This window comes from Pocillopora damicornis, chromosome 6 (assembly GCF_964200805.1).
Source record: "Pocillopora damicornis chromosome 6, jaPocDami1.2, whole genome shotgun sequence".
Taxonomy (NCBI): domain Eukaryota; kingdom Metazoa; phylum Cnidaria; class Anthozoa; order Scleractinia; family Pocilloporidae; genus Pocillopora; species Pocillopora damicornis.
Window position 1 is genome coordinate 24,285,678 of NC_142675.1, and position 11,851 is coordinate 24,297,528.

The 11,851-nt window shown below is 41.6% G+C and overlaps 1 protein-coding gene across 1 annotated transcript; it reads right to left on the minus strand.

Moving 5' to 3' along the window:
• Nucleotides 1-19: 19 nt before the first annotated feature.
• LOC149044573 (E3 SUMO-protein ligase RanBP2-like) lies at nt 20-11,826 on the minus strand. Its single transcript, XM_089209668.1, has 9 exons — nt 11,723-11,826; nt 11,029-11,187; nt 10,609-10,709; nt 10,383-10,460; nt 9,824-9,940; nt 8,925-9,118; nt 6,486-8,783; nt 4,614-6,356; nt 20-4,163 (listed from the first exon to the last, which is right to left on the minus strand). The coding sequence occupies exons 2-9, from the start codon at nt 11,123-11,125 to the stop codon at nt 971-973; spliced, it is 7,821 nt and encodes a 2,606-aa protein (XP_089065794.1). The 5' UTR covers nt 11,126-11,187; nt 11,723-11,826; the 3' UTR covers nt 20-970.
• Nucleotides 11,827-11,851: the final 25 nt, after the last annotated feature.

Below are 11,851 nucleotides of genomic sequence, written 5' to 3' on the forward strand. Positions count from 1 at the left end.
GTATTGGGTATTAAAAGTCTTTTCTCTCCTTTTTGCAATCAAATTTAATAGTATTATTCATAGAAATTCCTTTTCAATGTCAATGCTAATTTCAACAGCCATTGCTCATCCTCGAACCCCACTCTATCGGGTTTCAATTTTTAAATCAACCCTATATTTCCATTTTTCCTAAGCAGTACTTCAGCAGATTTAGATCAAGACCTAGTAGATTCCCACGTGAGTTCCCGAAAGTCATCCTCCCAGGTAGAGACGTTTACGAATAGATAGACTATTTTAAGACTTTTGAAACCAGAATGATGTTCCTGACCCGAAGTTAACAATGGTGCCATACTGATTGATTTAAGTAACGAGGAATAAAAACTGTTTTTTTTTTGTCGACTGGACTTGTTCTAGAGTCAATTCGTAAAACTTCCGCCTGATGATGAAGAATCAGATTTACCTGGATGTAAAAATACTAATTAGGAGTTACAAGAAGTGAAAACTGATTCATGTCTACTACACTTTTTCCACAAGAGCTTTTTGAAGCTGTAGATCCACATAAAAGATCGTATATTTGGTTCGAACCAACAGACTGTCTGATCATCTCTGTCATCATCAGCTCCTTTTTTCGCGTACCGATTCAAGTAACGAATCAGCTTTAGAGTTGATATTTGTGTGATTTCACTAAACTTTCCTCTTTGACTTAGAGCCAAAACTAAATGAAATTCCTGAGCTTGAGGTGGATGTTCGTTTCTGGTTACCAAAAGTCATAACTGTTACTACTTTCTTCCACTTTGGGTTTTTCTTTGACATCTAGCCCTTCTTGAATATTCTGATTTTGATCATCTTTAGTATTATCAGCTCTTTTATTGCCTGCTAGGTCAATCAATGAACTAGCCTTAGGGGTTGCGTTTGTGTGCTATCCGCTCAAATTTCCTCCTTGATCTAAGGAACCAAAACTAAATGTAACTGTAGAGCTTGAGGTGGAAGCCTAGTTCTGGCTGCCAAAAGTGAAAACTGGTTTTGAATCGCCTTGACTTGTTCCACCAGAGCCGAATGAGAAGACTCCCCCAGAAGACGAAGCACCAAACCCGAATGTAAAAAGTGATTTTGAATCTTGCTTTTGTTCTTTAATGACCTCTGCTCCTGACTTTACACTTCCACAAGCTGCACATTCGACTTTATCACTGACGTTGTTCACCATACAAATCTCGCACTTCCACGATCCTATAGTATTTTTAAACTTCGCAATATTGTCCTTTCGAGTGTCTTTTATTTTTTTTTCATCTTTGGTCGCGATTAGTAATAATCGGTTCTTCAGCATTTCTTGTCGTTCGTGGTCATTTTTAGTATTATCAGCTTCTTTACCGTGCATTTGTTTAAATAATGAGGAGAGACTGCCACTGGTGTCCTTTGACTGCTGGTTACTAAAACCTCCTCCTGGCTTAAATGAAAATACCGTATCTGGATAAGGCGTTTGGTTCAAACCACCAGAATTAAAAACTGGTTTTGTCTTGCTTTGTTGACTTTTACCACTAAGACCAAACGTAAATCCTTGGCGTTCTTGGCGTTCGTAGTCATATTTAAAATTACCAGCTTTATCACCAGGATTTGGTTCATACAAAGAAGAAAAAGTGCTTTTGGTAGCCTTTGACCGTTGTTCACTTCCAAGTCCCCCTGACGTTACGGAGCCAAAGGACAATGAAAATCCTGAGCTTAGATTCGATGTTTGCTTTGAATCCCCGAAGGTAAAAGCTGGTTTTGTATCACCTCCTTGGTTTGCTCCACCAGAGCCAAATGTAAAGCCTTCACCAGAGGATGAAGCTCCAGATCCAAATACAAATACAGGTTTGGATTCTTCCTTTTGGTCTTGACTTGGTTCTGCTCCTCCTTTCACACTTCCACAAACTGTACAAGCCACTTTATCAATGTCGTTTTTCACCATACAGACACTACATTCCCATAACCTCTTATCAGCTTTTAACTTCGCCATAATGCCTTTTTCGGCTTGTTGACTTTCTGTTTCTTCTTTTTTCGCTTTAAATGACGTTTGGTTCTTCGTTTTTTCTTGGCGTTCATGGTCATGTTTAGAAATACCAGCTTTATTACCAGGCTTTGGTTCAAACAAAGAAGAGAGACTGCTTTTGGTAGCCTTTGACTGCTGGCCACTGACAATTCCTCCTTGCTTCAAGGTACCGAAGGAGAATGAAAATCCCGAGAATTGATTCTTTGTTTTGCTTAAACCCCCGTAAGTAAAAGCTGGTTTTGTATCACCACCTTGGTTTATTCCACCAGGGCCAAACGTAAAGCCTCCACCAGAGAATGAAGCTCCAGATCCAAATGCAAATAACGGTTTGGTTCCTTCCTTTTGGCCTTGACTTGGTTCTGCTCTTGGTTCTGCTCTGGTTAAGACTTTCTCCACCATATCGCCGGCGGTATCATTTGCTTCTTCATCAGGCGCGTTGTCATTTAATGAATGATTCTTTACATTGATTTCCTCTGACTGCTGTTCACTTTCAAGTCCCCCTAGCTTTAAGGAACCAAAGGTGAATGGAACTCCTGAGCTTGGATTCGATGTTTGCTTCGAACCCCCGAAAATAAAAGCTGGTTTTGTAACACCTCCTTGGTTTGTTCCATCGGAGCCAAACGTAAAGCGTCCACTCTGATTTTTACTTTCGTCATATTTTTCTTCAAGTAGTTCTTCTCTGGTTAAGGCTTTCTCCACCATATCGCCGGCGGTATCATTCGCTTCTTCATCAGGCGCGTTGTCATTTAATGAATGATTCTTTACATTGATTTCCTCTGACTGCTGTTCACTTTCAAGTCCCCCTAGCTTTAAGGAACCAAAGGTGAATGGAACTCCTGAGCTTGGATTCGATGTTTGCTTCGAACCCCCGAAAATAAAAGCTGGTTTTGTAACACCTCCTTGGTTTGTTCCATCGGAGCCAAACGTAAAGCGTCCACTCTGATTTTTACTTTCGTCATATTTTTCTTCAAGTAGTTCTTCTCTGGTTAAGGCTTTCTCCACCATATCGCCGGCGGTATCATTCGCTTCTTCATCAGGCGCGTTGTAATTTAATGAATGATTCCTTACATCGATTTCCTCTGACTGCTGTTCACTTTCAAGTCCCCCTAGCTTTAAGGAACCAAAGGTGAATGGAACTCCTGAGCTTGGATTCGATGTTTGCTTCGAACCCCCGAAAATAAAAGCTGGTTTTGTAACACCTCCTTGGTTTGTTCCATCAGAGCCAAACGTTAAGCGTCCACCAAAGGATGAAGCTTCAGATCCAAATGCAAATAACGGTTTGGTTCCTTCCTTTTGGCCTCGACTTGGTTCTGCTCCTCCTTTCACACTTCCACAAGCTGCACAAGCCACTTTATCACTATCGTTGTTTACCATGCAGATGCTACATTCCCACGATCCCTCAGTTAGTTTAAACTTAGCTACAAGATCTTCTTTCGCATCTGTGGACTTCGGTTGTACCCTTGACTCCATCAGTGTCGAGTTCTTTAGCATTTCTTGGCATTCCTCAAACTTCTCCTTGAACTGCTTGGCGATGTCTTCTGATTTAAACCTCACAGCAAGTCGTTCAGCTCTACATTCCTGTTCTGAAAAATCTGCCATCGTGCTCCATACCCACGATTTCTCTGAACCTGCATTAGGCTTTAGTTTCATTTCAGCGGTTATCTGGTGATTGGCGCAGATTTTCAGCACTTGATCCCGCCGCATTAGAACTCTTATCTTTCCACTTCGCCTATTTTTCAACAGCTTTATATCTCCAACTCCTCGTTCTTTCCACTGCTTGTCCTCTGCCACAAAACGATATAGCTTTGCCCTGTGGGAGAACATGACTTCTTCATCCTCTTCCCCTGTTTTAACATCAATCTTTCCAGGTAGAGGGATTATTGGCTCAAAGTGTGGTCCTTCATGGTCCTCTTCCGTTGTCGACTCATCATGGTCTGCAGAATGTGGGGTTGTGAATAGTTTGGTGCCTAATCCCGGAAACCCAGACGGGGAATTACCGGAAGTTGGTTTCTTCCCAAATGGACTGTTACCCAGAGACGAACTGGCGATTGACTGGAATGATAATGACGATACGTTGGGAGAACCAAATAGGAACTTTTGCTCCTTGTTTGGCAAAGTATCTTTTGTGTCTTGCATGGCAGGTGCCGAGTCCTTGTCACTGTAGCAGAAAAAAAAGTAAAATTGTGTTAATTTTTGGATTTATAATTTCGATAGTACCTGTAACAACAATTTTATTAGGATCAGTTATGATTACATGTACCTTCAATTTTGGAAGTATTATAGCTAAGAGAGCCCCTTGTGTTTTATATAGGCTACTATGTGCTCCAAAAACAAAACATAACACAAAAACAGCCATCACCAGTAAGGTCTCGGACTTCGATTCCCATTCATCAGTTCCATGGGTTAACGTTTAGCCCCGTTTCCTTGAAGTAGAGCGAGGACATCATTGCTAAAAACTTTGGAAAACATGGACAATTAACCTTGTACACCCCATTTGAATTAACACCTGCGCCTCTCTCTGTTTTCCCAGTTTATTTATCTCGGAACTTTTTTAGAGCTACTTGATTACCATCTAAATACTTCGCCAAAAAAAGCTCGCACAACTGACCTTTCAAAGGTTGAACTATCCTCTTCTGTGCTAACTTCTTCCACTTGAGCTTTTTCTTTGACATCTACCCCTTCTTGAATATTCTGGTTTTGATCATCCTTAGTATCATCAGCTCCTTCATTGTCTGCTGGGTCAGTCAAGGAACCAGCTTTAGGGTTTCTTTTAGTCTCCTGTTCGCTCAAAGTTTCTCCTTGATCTATAGAGCCAAAACTAAATGCAACTCCAGAGCTTGGGGTGGAAGTCTGGTTCTGGCTGCCAAAAGTGAAAACTGGTTTTGAATCGCCTTGACTTGTTCCACCAGAGCCGAATGAGAAGACTCCGCCAGATGACGAAGCACCAAACCCAAATGGAAAAAGTGATTTTGAATCTTGCTTTTGTTCTTTAATGACTTCTGCTCCTGACTTTACGCTTCCACAAGCTGCACATTCAACTTTATCTCTTTCATTGTTCACCATACAAATCTCATACTCCCATGATCCTTCTGCAGGTTGAAACTTCGTCATGACGTCTTTTCTGGCATCCTCATTTATTCTCTCTTCTTTGGCCAGGTTAGCTGATGATTGGTTTTCCGAAAGTTCTTGGCCGTCGTGGTCATCTTTGGAGTCGTCAGCTTCCTCATCAGGCTTTTGTTCATTAAATAAAGAAAGATTGCCACTGGTGTCCTCTGTCTGCTGATCACTGCCAGGTCCTGCTTGTTTTAAGGAACCAAAGGTGAATGAAAATCCTGAGCTTGGATTTGATTTTTGGTTCGAGCTACCAAAAGTAAAAACTGGTTTGGTATCACCCTCTTGACTTGATCCTCCAGAGCCAAACATAAAGCCTCCACCAGAGGATGAAAGACTAGAGCCACCAAATGAAAACGACACATTAGCTTCTTTCTTTTGGCCTTGCCTTGGTTCTGCTCCTGGTTTTACATTTCCACAAGCTGAACACTGCACTTTATCACTATCGTTGTTTACCATACAGTCGCTACATTCCCATGATCCCTCAGCTGGTTTAAACTTGGTCACGAGATCTTCTTTGGCATCTGTAGTTTTGGGTGTTACTTGAAGCTTCACTGGTGTTTGGTTCCTCAGCATTCCTTGACATTCTTCAAACTTCTCCTTGAACAGTTTGGCGGTGTCTTCTGATTTAAATCTCACAGCAAGTTGTTCAGCTTTACATTCGCCCTCTGAAAAATCTGCCATTGTGCTCCACACCCACGATCTATCTGAACCTACGTTCGGCTTTAGTTTCATTTCAGCGGTTATCTGGTGATTTGCGCATATTTTAAGCACCTGATCCCGCCGCATCAGAACTCTCATCTTTCCACTTTGTCTATTTTTCAAAAGCTTTATATCTCCAACTCCTCGCTCCTTCCACTGCTTGTCCTCTGCCACGAAACGATATAGCTTTGCCCTGTGGGAGAACATGATTTCTTCATCCTCTTCCCCTGTTTTAACATCGATCTTTTCAGGTAGAGGGATTATTGGCTCAAAGTGTGGTCCATCATGGTTACCATCCCCTGCTTCGTCATCTTCGTCTGCATTTTGGGAGGCAAACAGCTGTGACCCAGCTCCTGAAAAACCACCAAACGTACCTTGCGTCTTCTGTCCAAAAGGACTGCTTCCCAGTGAAGATGCAACGATGGATTGAAAGGTCAAAGACGACACACTTGCAGAGCCAAAAAGAAAGCCTGTCTTGTTTGAGGTCGAGGTGGAACTTCCCTCGGGAATGGGATCACTTGTCGGCTGGTCTGACTGCCTGTTAATTCAATATCGCAGTGTGTTATATGAAGTTCAGACATATATACATTAACGTAACTTGGAAAGATCGAGATATCGATGCTGCATAACTATATCAATTCCACTTCACCAATATAGGGTTACTCACCTCGCATCAGTTTCCGACAGATCAGAGCTGACTTCAAGCGCCGAACATTCATATCCGAAGAAGTTACTTGGCAATTGAAGCCTTTTGGCTTTCTCCTTTAGATCAGCCGTTACTACTTTCTCGAATATTATCATGACATCTTCTTCAGGTTTTTCTGATGTTCTTGAGTCCGGAGGCTTGCTCTCTGGTTTTGATAAGGATGGGCCCTTCTCTGGTTTTGATACAGCCGCCTGTGTACCAATGTCGAAGGTTTCTTTGAATTTAGCAGCAACCTCACTAGTTCTAAACCTCGCAGCTAAAGTCTCTGCTGTGGCTTTTTCTTCTGAGAAATCTGCAAGCGTTGTCCACAGCCATGCCTTGTCAGAGTTTGGGAAAGGCTTCAGCACCATATCCGTAGAAATCATGTGATTAGCACAGAGTTTCAAGACATGTTCACGCCTCATTAAAATCCTGTTTTTATTAGAGTTTGAGTCACGAAGTATCTTGATTTCACCAACACCTCTTTCTTTCCACTGCGATGCACCTCCGTCATACCTAAACAATTTGCAACGTTCACAAAAAAGTACCTCTCGGCCTTCTTCTCCTGTTCGACATTCCACCTTATCAGGAAGTGGTATCAGTGGCTCAAAGTACGGGCCATCATCTTCTCCACGGCTAGGACTCTCAGGAGATGACGGTGTCGCAGGCGATGATGGTGATTTAGGTTTGCGAGATGGAGACCCAGGTGAAACTGTCAAACTGAAAGTGAACTTCACAGGTGTTGTTGAGCCAAACGGAAGACTACTGGGTAAGTAACTCTGTCCGGGAGACGTTGAGGGCTTTTGCGGCAAGATAATTCCTTGCTGACTGGGAGAAGATGTCTTGATTGGAGACAGGTAAATCTTATTTTCTTTTTCTTCATTTGGATCTCCCCGTCCAATGGTAAAAAGCTTCGAGCAAGCCAGTGCCGAGCTACCGGGTGATTGGAAAATAGATGCAACTTGACAAGACTCCTTTTTGACGTCTTGAGCGGTGTTTGCTGGTTCTGATTGAGGCACTGCAACATTTGACATTGGTCCTGAGGGTTTCAAATTTTCTTCCTTTGCTATGGAAACAGTTCTCTGAGGTTCTCTTGCAGTCTTAACAGAATTACATGCATCACATTGCAAATGTTCGGCATCGTTGTCAACGTCGCACACTTCACACGTCCACGAGCCTGGCGCAGGAGCAAATCTCGACATAGATTGCTTAAAAAGAGCACAGCCAGTCTCTTGTTCATCACCAGTTACTTCCTTTTCAGTGCTAGTTTCTGAGGGTAATGTCTCTCTGAGGTCATCAAATACCTCCTTAAACTTTCCAGCAATTTCTGCAGACTTAAACTTGATCGCGAGCCTCTCTGGTTTCGCCTCACCCTCGGCATAATCGGCTGGAGTGTACCACACCCAAGAACGATCTGATCCAACATTGGGTTTCAGCTCCATCCCAGCACTGATGTAATGATTGGCACACAACTTTTTTATCTGCTCCCGTCTCATGAGCACTCTTCCTTGACAAGACTTTGGATGCCGTAAGAGCTTCATTTCTCCGACCCCTCGTTCTTTCCATTGACTAGAATCACTGTCAAAACGGTAAAGCTTGGCTCGCTCGCAGAACAGCACATCTAAACCTTCTTCACCTGTCACAATTTGAATTTCATCTGGAAGAGCAATGACTGGCTCAAAGTGAAGTTTATCGTCATCTTGACCTTCGACGTCTTCACTTGTCTCAGCAAATAACTGTATACCAGCTCCTTGGAATGGTTTAAAGCTGTCTTTTTTCTGAGTCACGGAAAAGGCATCATCATCTCTGGGCTTCAGGGGTGAAAATGTCAGTTGACCAACGCTCTCTGATGTGGTGGGATGAATTGGAACTGATTTTACTGGGGTTGTTACCACATTTCCTTTACCAGATTGAAACTGCACCAATTTTTCACGATTTGCCGAACCTGAGGAAGTGAATGGCCTAGTATCTGCACATGGGAACCGGCAAGGTAAGCTACTTATTTTTTTTCGAAACGGGTCATCGGTTTGAGAAGAACTGGCAACCGACTGGAAGGACAACGATAGTGTGTTAGAAGAACCAAATAGAAATTTTTTCTCCTTGTTCAGCAACGGATCTTTAGTTTCGTGTTTGGCAAGTGCTACGTGTGGCCCATTCCGGTCGCCATCTTCTTCTCCAGTGCCATTGTCTTCATTTTGCGATGGAAATAGCTGAGAGTTTAGGCCTGCTGAACCCTTTCTTGGGGTTAGATTGTCCACAAGTGGTGCCTGGCTGTGCTCACTGTGATTCAAAACGAAAAGTGTTACGCAAATGTCATAACAAAATCTACACCAACGCAATTCTGTAGCGAATCTCCCACAAATTATGCAAGTAGCTAAGCTGGCCTAGCATTGATACCTACACTAAAAATTTATTTCTCACCTATCAACTGAGTCAGGAGGTTTGCATTCTGGATCTGGTGGATGTGGAGCCTGATCAAAGCTGGGCATAGCTTGACACTTTGAATGGTTCACGTCTTGAGGTGACTCGTGAAGTTTATTTTCTAATCCGGTCAGTTTGTTGAAGACAATCCTTAGTTGAGTCTGTAACTCCTCTTTAACGGCAACAAGCATCTCCTACGATTGCGGAGAAAAGGAAACACAATTTAAAGGTAATCGGAAAGAATACGCTTATTAGGGAAGTTTTCAATTGAGCTGAAAACGAAGGTAGCCACAACGGATGATGGGAACTGATGTTGACATCATCATCAGCTAATGGCAACACAAATTAAAAACAAACAAACTACTTGAAGCGCCGGAAAACACGAGTGATCAAGTCGTGATTGGTTTTCAGATTGCATCTGATTAGTCGAGAAGGTGGGCTTGCGCGAGTTTTCTGGACCAATCACAGAGGGACTGAAAGTAAACGGAAACTCCAAAGCAATGCCGGACTACTTTCTACAATAATTTCAAAGTTTACCCATTTAGGTAATGCAATGAGAATGAGAAAGGTTCTTTTCGATGAGAATTTGTCTTGAAAGGATAGTTATATGTCTCTGTGCTAGACTTGGATAGTTACTTTATGATAACCATGATAGAGCATGATTTTAAGTACCTGTGACTTGTATAAAGCGATCAAATTAGAAGTCTACATATTTCATCGTGAAAGATAGAAAATGTTTTACAGTACATGCCTTAGAAAGGTACAAAGTCTCCCTTGGGTATAGAGTTATCAAATATTCGTATGTATTACTGCTTGGAGGTGTAAAACGATACGAAACATTTGCAAATATTAAGTGGAAAAGACAAAATGTTTTGTAATTTCAATAAAAGTTATTTTACGTTTAGGAAGCCTTGAAACTCTTTCCGCGAAGCTATTTCAACCTCCACTCTGGAAAGGATCGTTTCCAGTCTTCCCATGCTGTACTTAGTTATTTCCCTCTCTTTGTAAAGTAGGCTCTGTGAAAAAAAAGGAAACGTGGCGGGATTTGCGGCTGAGCACATTCGCTCAAAATCATGAACCAAAGATTTTTTGAGTAGTAGCTGGCGGCATTCTAATCATGCTTTCCTTCTTCCTGCTTTTCGAAGTTCTGGCATCCGTGACGATAACAAATGTAATGGTGATATGGAGTTTGGACCTCGGTGGAGTTCATCCACTGTTACTTAATAGAGGAAATTTCTTGTGAAAAATGAACATTTACAGAGTTGTGAATTACCTTTGTTTTTTGTCGACATTTTGGATTAAAAAAATGTCTGTCTTAAATGAGCCAAGTTGGTAGAAGCTTGCATTACTAAAGTAAAGATTCAAACAGTAAGGCAGTATATTCACAACGATTCACAACGATCAGAACAACACGTTTTAATTGATATTGTAACCAACAAAGTTGATCCTCAAGCACACCTTGTACTCCTCTATCTGCTGTGTCATGGACTCAAGTTTCTGTGCCAGGTGATTACTTGACATTTCTTTCTCTATCATCTACAAATGGAAGTTAATAAGAGATCGATTTTTAGCGTAGATCATTTTTTAGGCGGATATCAGCGGAAGAGAAGAAAACCCGAGGATGCACAAGTGGAAATCATACCAATGGAGTCCCAATGTGAATTATAGAGAGGAAGTAACTCACCTGTTTTCTCGCATCCGAAAGCTCTTCGGTTGTGTTTACCAAAACAGACTCCATTTTGATTGCCCTTTCTTCCAGTTGCTGGCGTTGATCATCAATAATATCTGCAGAAAAACGAGAAGCCATATTGCTCAATTTTCCAGCGAAATCGAGGTTCAGTTCCACAAGGAGAACAAAACGAAACATAAGAATGATCAAACAAGCGCAACTGCAAAAATAAATTTATCGTTTTTATTTTGGTTTCACAAGTGACAACAAAACGACGAATGGAAGTACTTGGGTTTTCGTTAGCAGGATTTCCTTCCTTCCTAGTTCCACTGCATGTAAAGTTAGAGGTAAAGCAATTTAGATAGGGGATTTGTCGATGCAGTACTAAGTATACATCTCGCCGTTTGTAAATGTAAACACATACGTGTTACTAACCTATCTGAGCTTGACATCCCTCTAGTTTCTTCTCCAACCGAGCAATCTTCTCTTGAAGTGCCCTTTCCCTCTCAGAGATACTTTTCTCCTCATCCATTTTGTGGCTAAGAAAACTAGAATTACGCCATCACTCAGCTTAAATTTTCCTAATCTTGATCTCTACACAAAATGAGAAGAAAACCCCTTAGACATGAGGGCAAAACGAAGCATCCCGCAACAGCCTTATCTTTATGCCTCATCAAGAATGTTACCAGCCTTTCCAAATCAGTGAAAATACATAGGGAAAGAGACACATTACCTTGCAAAGAATAGCTACTAAGTACATTAACCACTTAAATAAACGCCTTTTATAATGCTCAAGGTAAAGGTTTTATGCTATTAATCCATCAAAAGTGAGGGATGTTTGATCACGGACAACTTGTTACATTCGTTGAAAATTACGCGAGCATCAGGCTTCATGAAAACCACCTCAACAGAAATAAAGACAGAGGGATGACAAAACATGTACGGATCTTCTTAAAACGATATTTTAATAGAAGGCCTTTTTTAACGAGATTTCCGAGAAATCCCGGAAGTCAAAGTTGTGCAAGTTGCGAAGGATATTAGCATATCAAGTAATTATCGACGAATTAGCACATTGAAGATAACCATATCGAAACCGATTACATTTCTATAAAATGCAAGCTTCACTTACCGAAATATTCTGGATCGGCAACCCTTCCTTGGCTGTTTGAGTATTACAGGATTCCACACACCAAACATACACATAGGACACCTTACTTTCACTCATTATCAATCATTGTGCTCAGCGGCAGATGATTAT

Bases quoted from the DNA above. Each gene is read 5' to 3' on its own strand.
- LOC149044573 (XM_089209668.1), bottom strand. From the start codon at position 11,125: ATGGATGAGGAGAAAAGTATCTCTGAGAGGGAAAGGGCACTTCAAGAG. The intron at 9,119-9,823 runs GTAAAATAACTT...CCGCAATCGTAG, and splicing joins AGTTTCAAGGCTTCCTAAAC to GAGATGCTTGTTGCCGTTAA. The intron at 4,164-4,613 runs GTCAGTTGTGCG...TTTCTGCTACAG, and splicing joins GATAGTTCAACCTTTGAAAG to TGACAAGGACTCGGCACCTG.